The sequence below is a fragment of the Cinclus cinclus genome, chromosome 6, assembly GCF_963662255.1.
Source record: "Cinclus cinclus chromosome 6, bCinCin1.1, whole genome shotgun sequence".
Lineage (NCBI taxonomy): Eukaryota > Metazoa > Chordata > Aves > Passeriformes > Cinclidae > Cinclus > Cinclus cinclus.
Window position 1 is genome coordinate 25,965,462 of NC_085051.1, and position 17,975 is coordinate 25,983,436.

At 42.5% G+C, this 17,975-nt stretch overlaps 1 protein-coding gene across 1 annotated transcript in view; it reads left to right on the forward strand.

The window, feature by feature from the left end:
• MAPKBP1 (mitogen-activated protein kinase binding protein 1) overlaps window positions 1–17,975 on the forward strand; it is a 93,091-nt gene that overhangs the window by 11,808 nt on the left and 63,308 nt on the right. Inside the window, exon 2 of the mRNA XM_062494275.1 lies at window positions 15,997–16,088. Coding sequence (XP_062350259.1) covers window positions 15,997–16,088 — 92 coding nt within the window. The remainder of the gene's footprint in view (window positions 1–15,996; window positions 16,089–17,975) is intronic.

A 17,975-nucleotide genomic window follows, 5' to 3' on the forward strand; every position in this document is an offset into this window, starting at 1 on the left:
TCACCCCTAAAATAGTTTTTTCCTTTTCTCCCCATCTAGAAGCTCTCTGACAGAGTGACAGAGCCTCCTCTAATCTAAGCAAGATGCTGACCTGGCATGTTCAGGAAGGGCAGTTCCATCCCTGAAGTTACAAACAGGTTTATGCAGGATAAGGCTAGGTTATTTATACCCCAGGAGAGGAGACGCCTGTCTCTTCAGAAGCCTGAGATGGTGGTTATTAACTTTTCCGCTTCCCATAACCAAAGGTGCTGTGCCTTTTTAGATACTTCTGAAGTGTTGAATATGCTTTCCTCCTCTTTAAAATTCAGCCCCACTGGGTTCAGGCAAAAGAAAGGCAAGCTTTTTTAAAAAAAATGTTAATAACGTATCTGTCCCCCCCCATCCACCCTCCTGGTATTTAGCTGTTGCAGAGAAAAATGTGATGAAAGGTTGTTTTTATGTGTATTGGGAAGACTGACAGGGCTGTGTTTGAAGCCTGTGAGAGGGACAGTCAGGTGAAAGGCACGGTAATTATCACCTCTTGCTTTTCTACATGTGGGCTGCTGCTTGCAGCTTGGCTCACCTGAGGTAATGTTAAAGCCTAGGCTCAGCACTGGCATCAGTAACATGCAAAGTTTCTAGCAAGTGTCTTCCTCATCTATGTGTCACTGAGGCCCCTGCAACCAGTACTGAGGTACAAACCCTTCAGGTCTTGGGCCAGGCCTCCTGCTCCTTGCTTTTCTTGTTTCTTTTCAGTGTGTGAGATTATAGGTACTGGGTTCAAGTCAGACTCATTAAAATATAGCAGTAGCACTGCTGATATTTTCAGTACAGGGTTTGCAAATAGAGCTGTGCACATCTATCTTCTGCTTGTCCACTTTTAAGTTTACAAAATGCAAGTGGATACTGGCAGATGCTCTGTGTATTGCATGTCTGCCCTTATGCTGGCCCACACCCTGGTCACCTCCATGTGGTGTCTTGGCAGTCAGATATTATATCTTGATGTGACAAGAGCTGGCTGTTAACTTACAGCTATAAATCTGTTGGGGCTGCACTGGAAGTCTGTCAGTGCTGTACAGGTGGCAACTGGCTTATTTAGCTTCTGAGTGGGTAACTTTTTTTTTCCTACCATGGCTTGTGTTTCTGCAGTTGTAGAACCTGTTCTGGTTACAGTGTAGCAGCAGTTAACAGTTTCTGGGACGTTGTTTCCAATTGCTGTGGTTTAAACATATGTACACCAGCATTGAGTTACTTCTGCCTGGAAATAAGCCATAGAGCTATATATAAAATATGTTTGAACTAGTGCAATAATGTTGTTGGTATAAATAGAAGGTGGTAGACCCAGGGCTTCCCTTCCTTACAGCTGATTCAAGAAGACTTCCCAGATACTGTGTCTTCAGTAGAAAAGGCTGTGCAAGGTGGCTGAAAGCAACAACAAAATGCCATATGGCATGCTTTCAGAGAAGAGCATAAGTTCTGGGGTCTGGAGCAATGGCTTCCTGCTTGAAGATTGCTCAGCTCTTTTCTCTAGTGGTGAAACATCTGTCAGAAATCCTATAGGATTCAGTTTGCAACAACCTGGTGGCCCAACACCAGAGAGTTTGGTCTGTGACAATCTTAGTTTTTTGTGGCTCTAGAACTGTTGCTGAGTTAGCTTGAACTGTCAGACATTTTCCTTCTCAATTTGTTAGATAGGTAGCCTGGGTACTTGTGGAGCTGCCTTGATTATCATGATGACACACATTGTAGGGAGCAGTATTTTGAAGTGGCATCATCTGTGGTTTCACAGGTGCATCAGGATGCTGCTATCATCTTTTGAACTGTGGGGAACGTGCATAGGGCTTCTCCCAAGGAGTGCTTGTGGACATAACTCTTGCAATTTAGAATTAGCTTTCTGGTTCTTTGTCGAGATTGTTTAGTGCAAGTATTTGCTTGGTCAACTTGGCTGCTGTAGCAGATTGTGCCAATTTCTGTGTTCCTTTCTGTCACTGATAGATTTGTATCTCACCTAGAGGAAATGTAGGAAATTACCTCTGTAGAAATAACAAAGTACTGGTAAGTGCTGAGCAGCCAGTTTTAGTCTTTGCTTGTGGATGATGTTAATTCCATCTTTAATCTCCAAGGACTTCTTTTTTCTTTGGCTAATTTTTAAACAGATCCTTCCACAGTACTGTCTAAGCATTCTATTGCAGGTATTAATCTGGAAGTATTGTCTTTTCTTAGACTGATGCAATTAGGAGAAGAGAGACAAGACTGTGTACATGTAGGATCGTTTTTAGGTTTCAGTGCTCAACGAACAACTCTATAGTAATTTCTTTCTGCATTTTTGTTTAAGAGTCCAAGTCATCAGCTGCGTTCATTCAACTCTGACAGGCCATCAGCTCTGTTTCATCCAACACATCTTCTCTGGTCAGTGATGGGAATTGCAGCTTGGCTTCATGCAGGAGCTAGTTCTGGTGCAGGGGTGACAGTAAAACTTGCATTCAGCAGTTGCCCACTGCCTCTCTGCCAGTGCACTGCAGCAGGAAGTGGACACAAGCTGCGTACAAGCTTTACAGTTCTCTTTTTGCTGGAGAAAAATACAGTTTGACTAGGGTTAGCATGGTTGTTCAGCACAAATGTCAGTCAACAGGGATGTTCTCTTTTGTGTTGCTTTGCTCTTTAAGTGTTTGCCTGATTATTGTCTCCCTTGTTTGAACAGCAGAAACCTACTTAGTTCAGGTGTTTCTGAACTACGTGTATCACTCAAAGCTATTTCTTATCCAGACAGATTCTCCTAAATGCTTCTAAGTAGGTGAATGTGTCTAAAGCTATTTATCAGGAAACTGGGAGGGATGCCTCTCTGCTGCAGACTGGAGTTCTATAATCTCTACTTTTGCATTCTGCTTTTTACAGCAATTTTTGCGAAGAACTGACAATATAAAGGCAGCAGTGCTTTGTGAAGTGTCGAAGCAACAACTGTTGGTTGTGTGCCTGGTTCTAGGGCTTTCTGGATTTCTAAACCAGAGCAGTGAAGAAATGGTGGTTATTGCAAAGGTTTGCTTTCTTGAAATATGACACAAACCACATGGTAACAAAACCAAGGGTTTTTAAAGTCTGTGAATAAAAATTGTTTCCTCTGAGTAGGCTTTTACTTCCTCAGTTCTCACATTTGGTGATTCTACCAGTTACCCATGCTCCTGAACCTAAATGCAAGCTAGATGAGACTTCTTTTCCAGAGCTACTCCCCCTTTTAGGGTTTTAAGGGACTTTAAGGGACTTTTAAGCGACTTTAAGATGGCAGCCTACTCTTTTTTTTTTTTTTTTTTTTTTACCCTGTTAAATCACTTTAACAGCTACTCAAATATGTCATTTTATGTTGAACTACTGTACACCTTGTTTACTGACTTTGTTTCCTTCAGAAAAATAAACTGAAAAGGTGCTTGGGAAAAATCACAGGAGAAAGTGATTTAAGGGCAGAGTAAGTGAAGAATGAAAGCAAGTTGAATAAGTGACTTGATGAGTTTGTTTAGGATTGCTTTGTAGTTGCCTTTATAACCTTTTGTGTCTCTGTGGTTTATTTTCTGGTGGTGGTTTCCTCTATGTGTGTGTGTGTGCTCACAGAAGTGAAAGGATCGATGGTGTTTCTTGCTGCTGACTTACAGGAAGAGTATTCAGGGCCTTGGGGTGCTGGGTGTAGGTCATAAAACTTGTAAGAAATTTGAGTTATTTGGGAAAGACTGAACTGAATTCTGCATCTGCTGCAACTGTTGGATGATGATTGCTTCTCGTGGAGTACCATTTAGCATCTTTGCAGCAGAAAGATGGCTCAGTGGTGTGTACTCGGGTGAACATGTGTGGGTTTGCTGGAGCTCTCTGTGCCGGTGGCTGAGCAGCAGGGGCAGTGATGGGGACACTGTTGCAGGTGAAGGGCTTTCCCCTGTACTGGAACAGAAGGGGAAGTGGCAGCAGGGCTGTTGAGATGATGGAAATCAGTGTTTGTGCTATTCTCCAGTTTGCTTTCTCAATCTTCGGCCCATGTTGGTATGTATCATTCCCTGGGGGATGTGGTCTTCTTTCTGGCTGACAGGACAAATCTCTTGGGTGCTCAGTATGCATGTTGAGGGACAGATGTGAAGAGCTTCTTAATTCCAGGATGCATGAAGGGCAAGATGCTGATAAAATTTATTCTGCAAGAGGCTTATTCTTTGGGGTGGAGGACAGGAAAAAGTGCAGGTACAGATTGCCTAGAGTTAGGCAGTGAGTGTTGGAAGGGGGTGGGCAGGAAACTTGAATGTCTCCTTCTGTATATACTGGTTGGCTTGGGCAAAGTAAAGGAATCTCTCATGCTTTCTTTTGATTAATTTTTAAGCATTCTTTAGAAATACTGTCTTTGGCCTCAAGTAGAAGTGAGGTACAGCAGTGGTGCAGCATGGTCTATACAGTAGATAGCTGCTGAATTTTAGGAATGAGTAAGTTTATTCCCAGTTCTGTTGCTGATTTTTTGCATGTTCAAGGCATGTAACCTCAGTGTTTGTGTGGTATTGACACCTAATCCTCTTACCCTTGGTTGTAGATTGCCAGCCGTGTGGGTGCATGTTGCTGCCTGCTGTAAGTACAGCAGGGCTTTGTGTTTGTTGGGACTTCTTGCAAGTACTGTGAAACAAATAATAAATAGTTCAGACAATGTTTATGGAGAGATGGAACACTAATCTCTTTACCTCTTGCCTCTTCCATAGGGATGTTGTCTATGTGATAACTGCTTTGCACTTACTCCGTCCTTCCTGTTGTATTTATTCCCATCTTGGCATTTTTTAAATTGCTGATATGTAATTTTTTAACATAATTTAAATCATCTTACAACAAAACCGTTTTCTCATTCCTGAGCATGCGAGTATATGCTTTCTCCCTAACATCACTGAAATCTTAGGGACATGCATACATGGGAGGACAAGGTGTCTTGTCCTAGAGCCATTGAGGTGTTACAGTCAAGATCCTTCAGGTGACGGGAGAGGTGAGCTCTTGGACCTCCTATGGCAGGGACAAATACCTGCTCTGTGTAAGGAATCTGGGCATGAAAAGTGGGGCTTTTACATAGAGAGAGTCTCTTTAAGACACTACTTACAGTCTCTTCAAGACTTCCTACAGTTGTGCCCTTCTCTAGAAGGCGTAGTTGCCTTCATGACAATGTGAGGTGGGTAGGTAGGGATGAGATCTGACAGTCGAAGACTTTAGGGCAGAATGGCTGTGTAAATCACTGGTGAAGGATAAAATTAATTGATTTGGCATGGGGTCATGGGTGAATAAAGAAATCACAAATGAATTGTGTGTTGCTTCAGGCAGGCAGATCAAAAGGCTTTTCTTCATCCTGCATAGCTCTGTGTGTTTCTACTCTTGGACTCAAGATGAACCACTAAGTTCCCCTCCAAGCCTTGTCAAACAGTTCACAGATCCATTTATACCAAAAATAAGCTCCGGAGAAGAAATTAAGGGGGAAGGAGATTGTAACATGATGCTTTTCTTGAAGTGCTGAGATGTGGCTTTCCTTCTGTGGTTCCCCTCAGCAGTGTTGACTGTGAGGAAGGCTTTCTGTTCCCTCTCTTTCAGTCTGTCTTCCCTGTGTCCAAGTTTAGTTTGAATGTATGCGTTGTTTATAGAGTTCAGCAGGAGGTGATTTAGGAGGGAGCTCCTTGCCATGACGGTATCAGTGTTAGAAGTGCTGTGTTATGGTCTGTGTTTGACTGCTTCAGAGTCAAGAATTATGTGGTGCTGCCACAGTTTCCTTGGAGTGTATTCTGAGAAGCCGTGGACTTTTAACCATTGCCTGTTTGCATTTAGGAGCAGGCTCAGCTCAGGGCTGGGACCAAGAGGAGGGACTTCAGCCAAGCCACAGAGGGAGAAGCCTTGCAAGCCTATGCCCACATTCCTGTTTGGCTCTTTTCCTTTTTCTTGTCTCTTGCTTCTTGTGAGTGCTAAAGCCTGGGCAAGACAGAGGGGAAGGAGCCTTTCCTATCTGGGAAGTGATGATTAATGATGATGAACAGTGACCCTTACACTGAGAGAACCGTTTGTTCCTGCTTGATTTCAAATCCTTATATGAATAACTGCAACTCTGCCCAAGGGAGTTATATTAGCTTTTTTTTTTTCTTCCTTTCTTTTTTTTTTTTTTTTTTTTTTTTTTTTTTTTTTTTCTATTTCTTCTCACTGAAGCACTTTCTTTGCCTATATTCAGGCCTCTGTGCATGGATTTGGGGGAGTCCAATATGTAAGACTGCCAGGAAGTCAGAAGTTGCTTCCTCTGATCCCCACGGTTGGGATAGATTAGGGGAGTGTTGCAAGTTCACATATCCTAAAACTTGTATAGGTGGTTCTTGATGCAGGGGAAGGTGGTTTCGTCTTCTTCTACAAAGAAAAAAAACACTGGACAAATTGCCTGTGTGGGAGGGCAAAAGCATACCCTGTGTAAAATCTGGTATCTTGTCTGCTCTCTTTCCTTATGAAAAAGTAATGCACACTTGCAAAGTGGAAAAATCTGGCTCTTGTGAAGGAGTGATCCTGCAGAATTCCAGGTCCCAAGAGCTCAAGGAAGGGTTTCTTTGAAGCCTGCCCACACAGAGGTGTCTCTGTTGTGTTCCATGGAGCTTAACTGCCTGTGAAGCTGGTCCAATTGACTCCATGTGCAGATGCTTAGTCTGGAACAAATCAGGATTGACTCTTTGTGTACAGGAATACCTGTAACCTGTTTGATGTCACATTTTCTTTTTGCATTCATTTCATGCATTCATCACACAGTCTTCACAAACTTTGCTTACATCAACAAAAAAGAATTTCCCCCATCAAAGTCAAAATAACATCATGACAACACTGACAATGGTGAGCAATTTACACACTCTTTTTTCCCCCACCGTGATTTTTATCTCTGAAGCTCAGATTTTCCAAAAGTTTTGTGAAATCTCATGACAGTCTGAGTTGATGTTGCTTTTATGGTGAGAATGATGACTGAATGGTAGGAGGAGAAACTGCTGCTCTTCATGCCTTTAGCCAGACTTGATAAGGTTACATGTACATCTCCTCATCCCTGCAGTATTCAGCAAAAAATTGAACTTAGTGTGGGAGTGGGGAAGAGAAGACTGGTGATCCAGGCTGGTATTAAATGAAGAAACAGAAGGTTATTGAATGATAGCTAGGTTGTGCTGTAGAAGCTGGTAGGGAATTAACCCTCTATGTGTCCTGTTTGCAGACTGCAGGAACACTTGCAGGTGTGTTCTGCTGCCAGTTCTAAGTTCCCTCACTATGGTTGCTGATAGAGGTGCTTTTAATAGCCTCCCACCCACTCCCCAGGGCAGTGCAATGGTATTTATGGCCTGCCCAAGACTGCCTTTCTTCAGGTGCATGAAGAAGAAGGCAGAGTGCAGATTCAGCACGTAGCCTGTGACAGCTGGGGCTGGGGTCAGGAATGCAGTTCTGACAGCTGGAATTGGACTGAGAGTGGCCAGCACGGTGGGGAGGCCAGGAGGGGAGAGCAGGCAAGAGAGCTGCTGTGCAGAGATGGACAAATGCATGCACACTGTGGAAGGACAGCCTGGGGGGACCCTGAGTTGCTTGTGTTCTGTTTCTCCCACTTTCATCCCTGATTTGTTCTGTTTTTCCAACTGTCTGGATTATTTTTAATAAATGTGTGCATGCCCCTGTTGCAAACCCTGTGTAACACACCTGGCAGAGCCATTAGAGCTGAGGATCAGCACTTCCATTGGAATACCACCATCCCATTTCTGCTTTTATGCAGGTTTACAAATGTAATGTAATGCTTCCCCTAGGTCAGTCATTCAAAACCTTTCAGTAAGTCAGTTTCTGCTCTTGCCACTCTTGTGCCAAGGAGTGCCATTCATAACTTATGTTGTGGGAGATTGTTCCCTGATGTTCTTGAAGTGGTTATCTTGAACAAATTGCATAGAGTTGGCAACTGTATGTGTCATACTATGATATTCTGGTCAGGTGTTCTTCTGTTTTGTTTTGCCCTTTTTTTTCTCTTTATTTTAATTGGTTAATTGTAAGGGCTTCCTCATAGCTCTTTTCCCCATGAATACTGCTTTAAAGTGGGCATTGGCTGGAAACACCTTAAATGTCAGAACATATTTGTGTAGTGGATTGCATGAGACCAATTTCATAGTCTTGCAGTAGTTCCTGGAGGGTCAACTGGGCAGTTAATATGAGTGTACAATGGTAGCTGTGGGCAAGGCTTAGGAGGCTTACAGTGAAGGGAAATGGAGACCTGAATGGGTCCTGTGTTGAAGCTTGGCTTGCTACTGTTGCCTTTTGCAGGTGGAGTGTTTTCTGTCTCCAGGCTTGTCAAGACATTACTCTTTCCTAGCAGTGGTTGGGGAGGGAAGAGAGATTGGCTGGAGAAGAGGGAGAGGATATAAAAACCTCTTTAAAAACATATAAAATATGTATTTGTAAAAGAAATTTGAAAGTCCATATTCTGTGTGCATATACAAAAGCAGGGGAACTATTGGGTAGGTGAGGGGGCAGAAAACAACTATGGAGCTGAGTGGTTTTATTGTTCCTGTTCTTTTGTAAGTCAAACACCTCCTGCAGTTAATTCCATCCTCCCATCTTCAGCCCTTCCCCTGCCAGACCTACAATAAAAACCTGAAGTCCTGCCTTCCCCCTCTGTGCCCCCCTCCCCCCTCCCCCAAAAAAAAAAAAATCAGACAGGGGAGCCTGGTCCAAAGCCAGACCTTTGCATGTTAAGATGAAGTGCAAAATGAATATTTCACAGCTGTGTTATAAAGCCCTGAAATGAAGGCTTTGCAGTGGAAATGCTGACAGCCCCTTAAGTAGAACAGTATACTGTAATTAGTGCTCTGCGTTTTATGTGCCAAACAAAGCTCAGCAGAACTAAATGTAAAACTTCAAGCCTTTGTTTTTCTGCAGCAGTAACAGGACATCAGACAGTGTGTTCAGACGATGGATTAGTGCCTACAACGTGTGCACTGCTCCCTGGAGGCTGGACGTGCTTTTTTGTGGTGGGGCTCAGAGGCAGCAGAGATGTACAAACAGGGCCAGCTGTGAGATTTGGCGCTCTGTGTCAAATTTCACTTATGTAAGATAGACAGCTATTTCTTAAATGCTGACGCTGACAGTGTACAGCTACATTTTCAGCATTTTCACGTATTCGATAGCACAGTGCATTGAGATCACTTTGCTGTGTTGCAGTGTGGAAAACATGTTGGAGTACATGCAGAGGTGCTGAAAACTCTGGGAGCAGAGTGTAGAGGGACGTGCAAACCATGGTGCTGTTCTGAAACTCAGGCCTGATGTTGGGGGTCCCTGTGTCAGTGTATTTATTGGACCTAAGAGCAAAAGTGTTGGGGTCTCGAGTCCACCAGTAAAGGTTGTTGTGATTTTTTGTTTTGGTTTGGTTTTTTTTTTTTTTTTTTTGGTCTTTTTTTTGTTAAGGCTAAAGAAGGGATGATTACGTAGCCATTTCCCCTTGCAAGATTGTAACTTAGTTACAACTGATTACTTGATGTGCTAGGGAAGGCTTTTCAGAGTACCCCCCATGGGCTCTGTGTATCAGGGATTTCTGCATCCTTTGCTTTTTTTTGCAAAGCACGTGCCTTTTTGCACATGCATTATTAATATGCCTACTTTGAAGCAGGAGAGAGGGATGAGGGCAGGCACATTGTGCAGTGGATGGTAGATGAACTGTGATGGATGCTGTCTTGTCATGCTGACTCGATGCTGCTGCTTAATTAAATGGATTCGAATGTTAGCTGTGTTACACAAAGGCCCGTGGGAAGGCTATTAAAATTGAATTTGTCTGCTTGTGGACATTTACTGAAGTAGCCATTCTGGAGTGGATTGGAATAGTTGTGCTGCAAGAACTCTCTGAGGATGCTCTTGATCATAAATGCTCACTAGGCATGGAAAGAAAGGGGCACGTTGAAATCAAACTATTAATTCAAGAATAGGTTTTCCCATTCCGTAGGGGAGCAGACAGGACAGAAAGAGGGGTAAGTTTCCAACTGCAAAGCAGCAGCAGTTCTTATCTGTGACTTTGTTGAGCAGGGTGACCTCTTTGTTGCTCTCTGTAAATGATCTTAAAAGTGAGAAAGACAGATTGAGAGTAAGGTATTAATGGGGGAAAAAGTAGAAAACAAAATGGACTATACTATCCTGCTCTCTAAACACTTGCTATGGACATGCCTGGAAAACTGCATATGGTCTTGGATGTTTCCCCTTCATCTCAGGAAGAACGTAGGGGGCATGAAAGGGGCTTCATGGAAGAACTGGTAAAGGATATGGAATTACTTTCAGGAGAACCATAAAGTGACTTTGAGAAGACTGTTGTACTTGGAACGCAGATGACTTGGGGTGAAAGTATAGCTCCTTTCAAAATCATGAACCACCTAAAGGGTGGATAGGGACTGACTGTTCACTGCTGCTTCCCATACAAAGATTTAGGGACGTCAAATAACACTATTAGAAGTGAGGTTTAAAACAAATAATGAAAGATGGTTCATCTTGCAACATACCAGATTGGTGGAGTTCCTTGCCAAAAGATGTGGTGAATGCTAAGCTTTTATAGATAGAGTGGATAAGCTCGTGGTAGAGAATTCTACTGAAATAAGTTAAAAATGGAAACTATCTATTTTGAGACTGGAAGACTCACGGGAGGTGAGAAATAATCAAACTTGTTTTCCCTGATCTTAAATTTTATCCATGCATTTCTTTATACTCTTCTTCCTGACTTTCCTCCTCTACTTTTGGCTGCAAATGAAAAAAAACTAGAGCTAGATATTGGTCTCTGATCCAAGGTGGCCAATATTGTGAACAGACGTATCTGCTTGCTGGACATTGTTTACTCAGACTGTAGCCTCTTGCCTAATGCTGTAAGTACTGGGGTGTGTGGGCAGCCCTGTACAGTAACATCAGTTTTCTCCCCTTGGTTGTCATTTTGAGTGCTGGAGAGTAGGACAGATCCTCTCAAATTCTGTGCTTTTTTTTATTTCCATGCTTAAATAAATTGTGCTTGTAGTGAACGATGAGATTTTGGGCCCACAAGAGCATGAAGATAGTATAAGAAGGTAGGAGGTGAGATAATCAAGTCAGGAAACTAATTTCTTTAGCATATGAATGTGGGGATGAGGAGCTGAAATACCACTGAACTCCTGCTTAGTCTTTTGCTGGCCTGGGGAGAGTGGTGGCGTGAGTGGCAGCAGGCTATTATTCAACCTACAGTCAAAACTCTTTGAGGGATGCCTGGTGCCTAAAGCCTAAAGATGGTTTTCTCTTGAAAATGTCTTTTTCCCTCTTTCTTTTAAGATGAAGGCAGACCACAAAATTCTGCTGGTGTTCAAACAGGGAAGGCTTTTCAGAGATACAGGAGCTCCTGCCCAGCAGCAGAGGTTCAGTAGTGAAACAGTGCAGCTGTAGGCAGAGTGCCTGAGACAGGTCAGGCAGGACTGTCAGTGTGACAAGACTGTCACTTTTGGCCCCTGTTCTGGTGGAAATTATTGCTGTGCTGGGTGTGTTTCCTACTGCTTTCTAACAGAGTCCTGGCTCCATGTGTTTGTCTCCTGTACTCTGTGTGGCTTTGCAAGTGTAGATGATCCCAATGGAATGCAAATGATAGGAAAGAGGAAAGTGTTTGCAGGGGGGTGAAGTTGTGCTGATCCTTCAAGGATTTCTGTGTTGTCCTTATAGCATATGGAAGCAATTGTTTGTGGTTACTTTCTCAAAACAACAGAAGGAGCTCACACAAGTAGGAAACTCACTCTGAGACCTGGGCGCAGCTGGTCAGGCATCGAGTTTTCAGAAAAGCCAAACGAGGCTGGCTGGGACTGTTTAGATCAGTCTTTCTGAAAGGATTATCTGCACCTCAGTAGGAAGGTAGAGATGGCATGGCTTCTTCCCCCAGGCATGGGCTTTCCCCATGTGAAGGCTGTGTGGGACTGTGCCTGATGGAAACAAGGGCTGCTCTCAGATATGCCCAGATGCTGTGAATACCTGTTGGTACCTTGAGTCCTGCAATTCAGGATTCTGCTGAATCTGATGGTGTTGGAATTCTGATGAATTCTGATGGTGTTGGGATTTGATGTGGAAGGAACAGAGTAAGGGATCTGCTTAGGCACAAAAATTTCTTTACACACATTTGTGCAGTTCCAAGTAACCAAATTTAGATTTAAGCCTGTAAAATGGTAGAATATCAGACTTTGCAAGACAGGTGTTAGCTGCATAGGTTTTGGTGTTTAAGAGTATATATGGAGCCTCGAAATTTGAGTAAAAGTTGACCTTAAAGGAATGGAGATGGCGTGGTTCCAGGTAGCAAAGTGGCAGTGCAAAATGAGCTGCAGAAGTGTTTTGTGTATGGATCAATTCAGTAACTCTTGCAAGTTGCACAGAGAGCCTTGACTGAAAGTGCCAAATGCTATTAATAGAAGCCTCAAGATGAAGTAACAAATGCAGCTTGTCAGCCCCCTTTCCTGCCTCTAGTTTAGGTACAAATGACAGGTTTAATCTTGCAGTTGTTTCCAGGTTTGGATCAGGGTGTTGAGGTGACCCATTAGTTGCCTGTGAAGGCCTGAGCAAGCAGTGACATGTCTGACAGCTGTAGGATGCAAATTGGGCAAACACAGGAGCTATTGGTAATGAACAGTGTCTTGGATCTGCAGGGGAACTCTCCAGATCCTGTGGTTAGCCGAGATCAGACTTGGGAAGGTGTGCAAAATAATGTATTTCTGACTGGGAGGTGCTGAAGTACTACTTGTAGGAATGGCAGTGTTTATGGCTGTGTAGGACTGGGAGACTGCCCTTACCACAGGAGGAAGTGATAACTCCAGAAGTGGGATAATGGCAGACCTGTATCGACCCATTTACCCTTTACTGACAGATCTTAATTCCAGATTAGGAAGCTCAAGTTGATGTGCTTTTGCCCTTATTAACCATATTAAGAATTCATTTGTTCTAGCTGGCAAATTGAGAAAAGTTCAGTTTGTATTGTCTTGTTACCCACTGCTTTTTCTCTTTGAAATGTTTTTCATTCTCAAGTTTTGTGATGAAAGGACTGTCTCTTGCCCCTGTGCCACCTAGTCTGGAAGCTGGTAATGGGGAAAAATCTATGGTGTATTATGGGCAGGTTGGTGGAAGTGGAGCTCACAAGTTCCATAAGATCACATGTTAAATTTATATGCGTTCCTTTTTGATGCAAGTTGATTTTAATACTTGAGTATTATTAAGTGGAGGTGCTGCCTTTGGATAGGCTTTGTGGGGTTGCCCCTCAAGCTGTTTACACTAGCTAGTTTTTGAAGTTAAGACTGGGAACAAAAGAGGGGAAACCTTTTCCAGAAAGTTAGTAATGAATCTTTAGTCTAGAGACAGGTATCTGTTTCTGTGGCACTTGTTCTGTCAATATCAGAGGTATGGCCTTGACAGTTGCCTTTTTCTAGAGGAACAAATAGTCTGTTGGAGGTCAGAAGATACTCACTAAAATAATTATGGGAAGATGGAAAGACTGAGCTACTTATTTTATGTCAAGCTGTGTGCTGACCATAGGAGAAAGGCAGACGTTCACATCCTAGCATTGCCACAAAAAGTGACAGAGAAGCAGAGGACCTCCACTGACTTGAGAGAGAGGAGGGTGGAGTAAGGGTGACATTTTCTTATTGATGGGGTGAGAGTGTCAAGACAAATCAGGTATTCTTCTGTTTGGTTTATCTTCTTAAAGACTTGGAGGGGTCAGATTGGGCTTTGGATGTGTGGCTAGATTGATCTAGTTGCCAGGGAAAGTTTGTTGTTTTTTTTTTTTTTTTGTTTGTTTGCTTTTTGTTTGTATGTTTGTTTTTTTACTGAATTTGATCTTTGTGTGGTTTTCTCAGGCTGACAAACAGAAAATAAAAAGTAGAACATGGTTTTCTGATGGTTTGGCCAAGGTCAAGCAGTGCCTTTTAGGATAGTGGCAATTACAGCCAGACTGAGCTAAAGCCTGCACTGAGCAGTGTAATCATAGCATTGCTAAATTGATGTTTCCTGACAGCATCAAGTAATTGGTGCCTTATCTGGATGGAACTACTTGAATGGCACATGACTCTTCTACTTCCTCCTTTGCTGTCAGTAATGCTTTTTCTGTAGGAATTTTAACCTCTCCTAGTTTGGCAGCTGCTGATATTAGCCAGAATCTCAGCACCAGAAGCACTAAGTTATTTCTGTATATTTTTGAGCTGCTTTAAAAAGATATGTGTTTTGAAGAATTGTTAACAAGTCTGGAAGGGTAGATATCCTCCTGGCCTTCCCCATTCCTCTCCCCAACCCCTGCATTTTTGTTCCAATATTAAGTTGAAACAAACCTAGTTAGTTTCTTTATTGGTGGATTCATAACTGCATTTTTAATTGCATATTGTTACTTAACAAAAATCCAGTAGAGTTTTGTAAAAGCCACCTTTTCAGAGATTCTCAATTTGCAAGGGAAGGGGACAATTTGGTTGTTTCTCATAGTGTCCTTAAGTACCTGGGGTATATTATTAATAAGGGGGAAAAAAAGACCAAGTTGTTCCAGAGACTGGAATATGAAATCTTCCACTTTCCATGTCACTGTTTGAAGGCAGGCCAAATTTGAACTCACTGAAAGCATGGATGGCTCATGTTAAGTGGTGGCACCTCACCCTTGCTTTACCTGCTGAATGAAGGTGGTTTTCTGTGTGGGGTTACTTCTGGCCCCTTACCTAGCAGCCTGAGCCATGAGCTGGGTTTGTCTTTGTGTCTCACCCTGCAGCCAAACTCCTCAGGTCTGGTAAGGTGTGTGGTCAGGACAGCGTGGGAAACCTGCCCCACCCTTGCCTTTTGTGCTTCACATCCATGTAAATGCAAGATGTTCATCTTCAGGGCAGCTATTAAAGTCAGTAGTAATTATTACAATAGTAACTTCTTATGCTGTGTCCATGCCCCTAAGGCTTTAACTAAATATAACTTAGATGATGATAATTAAAAACAGAAGACTGTGACCCTGTAAAATCCTTGAGTTTGGCCCAGCCAACAATGCTGAGGAGGAATGTATGCATCAAATATATAATAAATAAAATGAAGCTGTGCAAATGTAAGGAAAGGAGAATGATTTTTTTTGTCAGTCAAAATAGCCCCAGGGATGAGAACTGGTTTGTGCTCAGAGGTTAAGTCCTTTCATGCCACAAACCAGATTTTGTGCAGTGTAATCCCACTGCTGAGTTCTGTTGCTTTTTCTGCCAGGGAGTGCTCCCTGAAACATTGTGTCATGTCCATTTGTCACCACTCCTTCCCATTTTGTTTTTTTTTTTTTTTTTTTTTCCTTTTATCAGCTTCTTACCATAGAGGTCTTTGTATCTTCCAAGTAGCTCTTCCCAGTTGCATTTCTTTACTTTTCCTAAAAATAGTGGGGATCTATGCCTGAGGGGAGTGTGGGGACATTTAGATAACTGTCTCTTGCAAGGGTCATTGGTATGCAGCGGGCTTGTGTATGTTTATGGTGTTCTGTCTCATGACTCCTGGCAAGGGATGCCCTTGACCAATAGTTGTGATTTCCAACTCAAGCAGCATAGGAAAATTGACTATTCAGCTCCTAGGAATGCAAGGCTGAGACCAGGCTGAACCGCCTACTACTGGATGGAGGCAACAAAGAGAATGGGTCAACCTGGAAACAATTTTCAGGAAAGAGCCAAGCTCTGGAGTATGTTCCTCTTACTGGGAAGATGGGAATTGGTGGCCAATGAATGTGCATCCCAGCTTTTCACCAGTACTATCTGCTGCTTGCAATCCTCTGTTTGAAATGCTCTGGCAGAGAGAAAGTAATAAGTGGGTCAATAACTCCATCTCTGTACCTCAGCAGTATTTTCCTAAGCCTGTATTGAAAGTTGAATGAGGTTACTGTTGTACATGGTGCTTCTCAGTAGATTTCTAGGAACCAGGGAACCAGTGTGAAACAGGTCATCAGCATCTTATGGGTCTATTTGAACTACACTCAGATTTCATGGTACTTCCTGTTTTCTTTCTTGTTTACTCTAGGTGACTTTGGAGAAGGTGTTGGGCATAACCGTGTCGGGAGGCAGAGGATTAGCCTGTGACCCCAGAACTGGCCTCGTTGCTTATCCAGCAGGGTGAGTCACTGACCACATTTCTCAGAGCTAAAATAAACCACAACTGATGCATTAACATAAAGGTTCAGGGTGTTTCCACTATCATCTTCTATAGGAAGCCTGTTTACTGCTCTTTAAACACCAGAGAATGATAGACTCAGCACTGTTAGTGTAATTCGCAAGAGAGAGGGGGACCAGTATAAAATTTTAATGAGGTCCATTTTAATGGAACTCCTCTCATTCCCCTTGCTCTAAGCTGGGACTTAAATACATTTTGTGGACTTTTCACTGTGTTCTGTGGTGTGGTGAACATAAGCATAACTGAGTGTGATTCTCAATCCAATAAATACCTAATGGAGCAAATGATGCTTTCAATGAATTGACAGAAGCTTTCTTGTAGATTCCCTGCAATTTATGACTTATCATGTCCCTCAATCAAATGTGAGGAAGGATTTCAGGCTTACAGCATGAACCTGCTTATATGTGGGTTCTTTGGGGTGAAACATATCTGTCAGTTGTAATCTAAGTTCAAATAGAGGTATCCAGAAGGAGACTGATAGAAAGCAAAAGAATTACCTATAGGGGCATGGGTGAGGGCTGGGGAGGTCTGCTGCAATGCAGGAATCAGTATGAGTTTGGCTCTTCTTTGAGCTTGTTCTCCTGTCAGCAAGCTAAAAGAGAATACAAAGGGTACTATCTCCAAGTCATATTCCATGGACATACTCTTAAGACATAAAAGCTGGAAGTAGAAGACAAGAACTTCTACATCAGTTGTAGATTATGTTTTCAAGGGTACAATAAGTGTGCTAGCACTGTGTTTGTGGCTTAAATGAGAGATGGAGTCAGTGAAACTGACTAGAAATTTTTGCGTGTTCTGGTGATATCCTAATTCACCAAATCACAGCACTGCTGTAGTCGGGGGAACCTCTTGAGATCATCTAGTCCAACCCTTGTGCTCAAGCAGGGTCCTCTAGCAGGTTGCCCAGGACTATGGACAGACATCTTACGAGTATCTCCAGAGATAGAAATGTCACCATCCCTGGGCACAGTGTTTCAGTGTTTGACTACTCTCAGAGTAGTACAAACATAAAAATAAAGGTTGTGGGGTTTTTTTTAATTTATTTTTTCCTTTGTATTCAAATGGAATTTAATGCATTTTAATTTCTGCTTATTGCCTCTTTTTCTGTCAGTGGACAGTCTGTTAATCTGCAGACAATTTGAAGTCCACATCAGTGTTCAACAGCACCCTTTATGCTTGAACTCCTTGGAGCCAGGCAAATATATTCTGCTGTGTTTTGCCTCTTCCTGTCTATCTTTTCTGACATTGAATATGTTCACACTTGAAGTCGGCAAGGAGAGAGAGAGAAGAAAATGAGTGCAGTAAACAGGTATTTTGGGCTCTTGCATAGCTGAAGATAGGTTAGTTTTTTTAATAGCAATGTACTTTGATGAGCATGTCTGACATTGATTTAATCAAGTGTGAGTACACCTGAGGTTTCTTTTGGCTAATTAAAAGGTTATGTGGTTCCTTAGGGCTTTACAGGGGAATTCCTGTCCTTACTTGTTGGTGGTAACGTCTCGTGGCCTGGGCAGGAATATACTAGATGTGTGTTCTAAAAGTTTAAAGGCTTTTATGACTTGCTGCTTTTGTGCTATGGCTGGCCTGTTCTGTGATACTGTTGTGATTTGCTGCAGTCAAGACAGTCTTGAGTTAACAATCTAATAATCTTTTTCAGTTTGGGTTTTGTTGGCTTTTGTGGGGTATTTTAGGATTTTTTTTTGGGGGGGGGGGTTGTTTTTTTTTTTTCCCATTCTGATTTCCATTGACTGTCCCTTGATTTGGAAGAATCCTGGCCTGTCTGTTACACTGGCTTAATTTTGTTTATTTTTGTTTCTATTTGAATTACA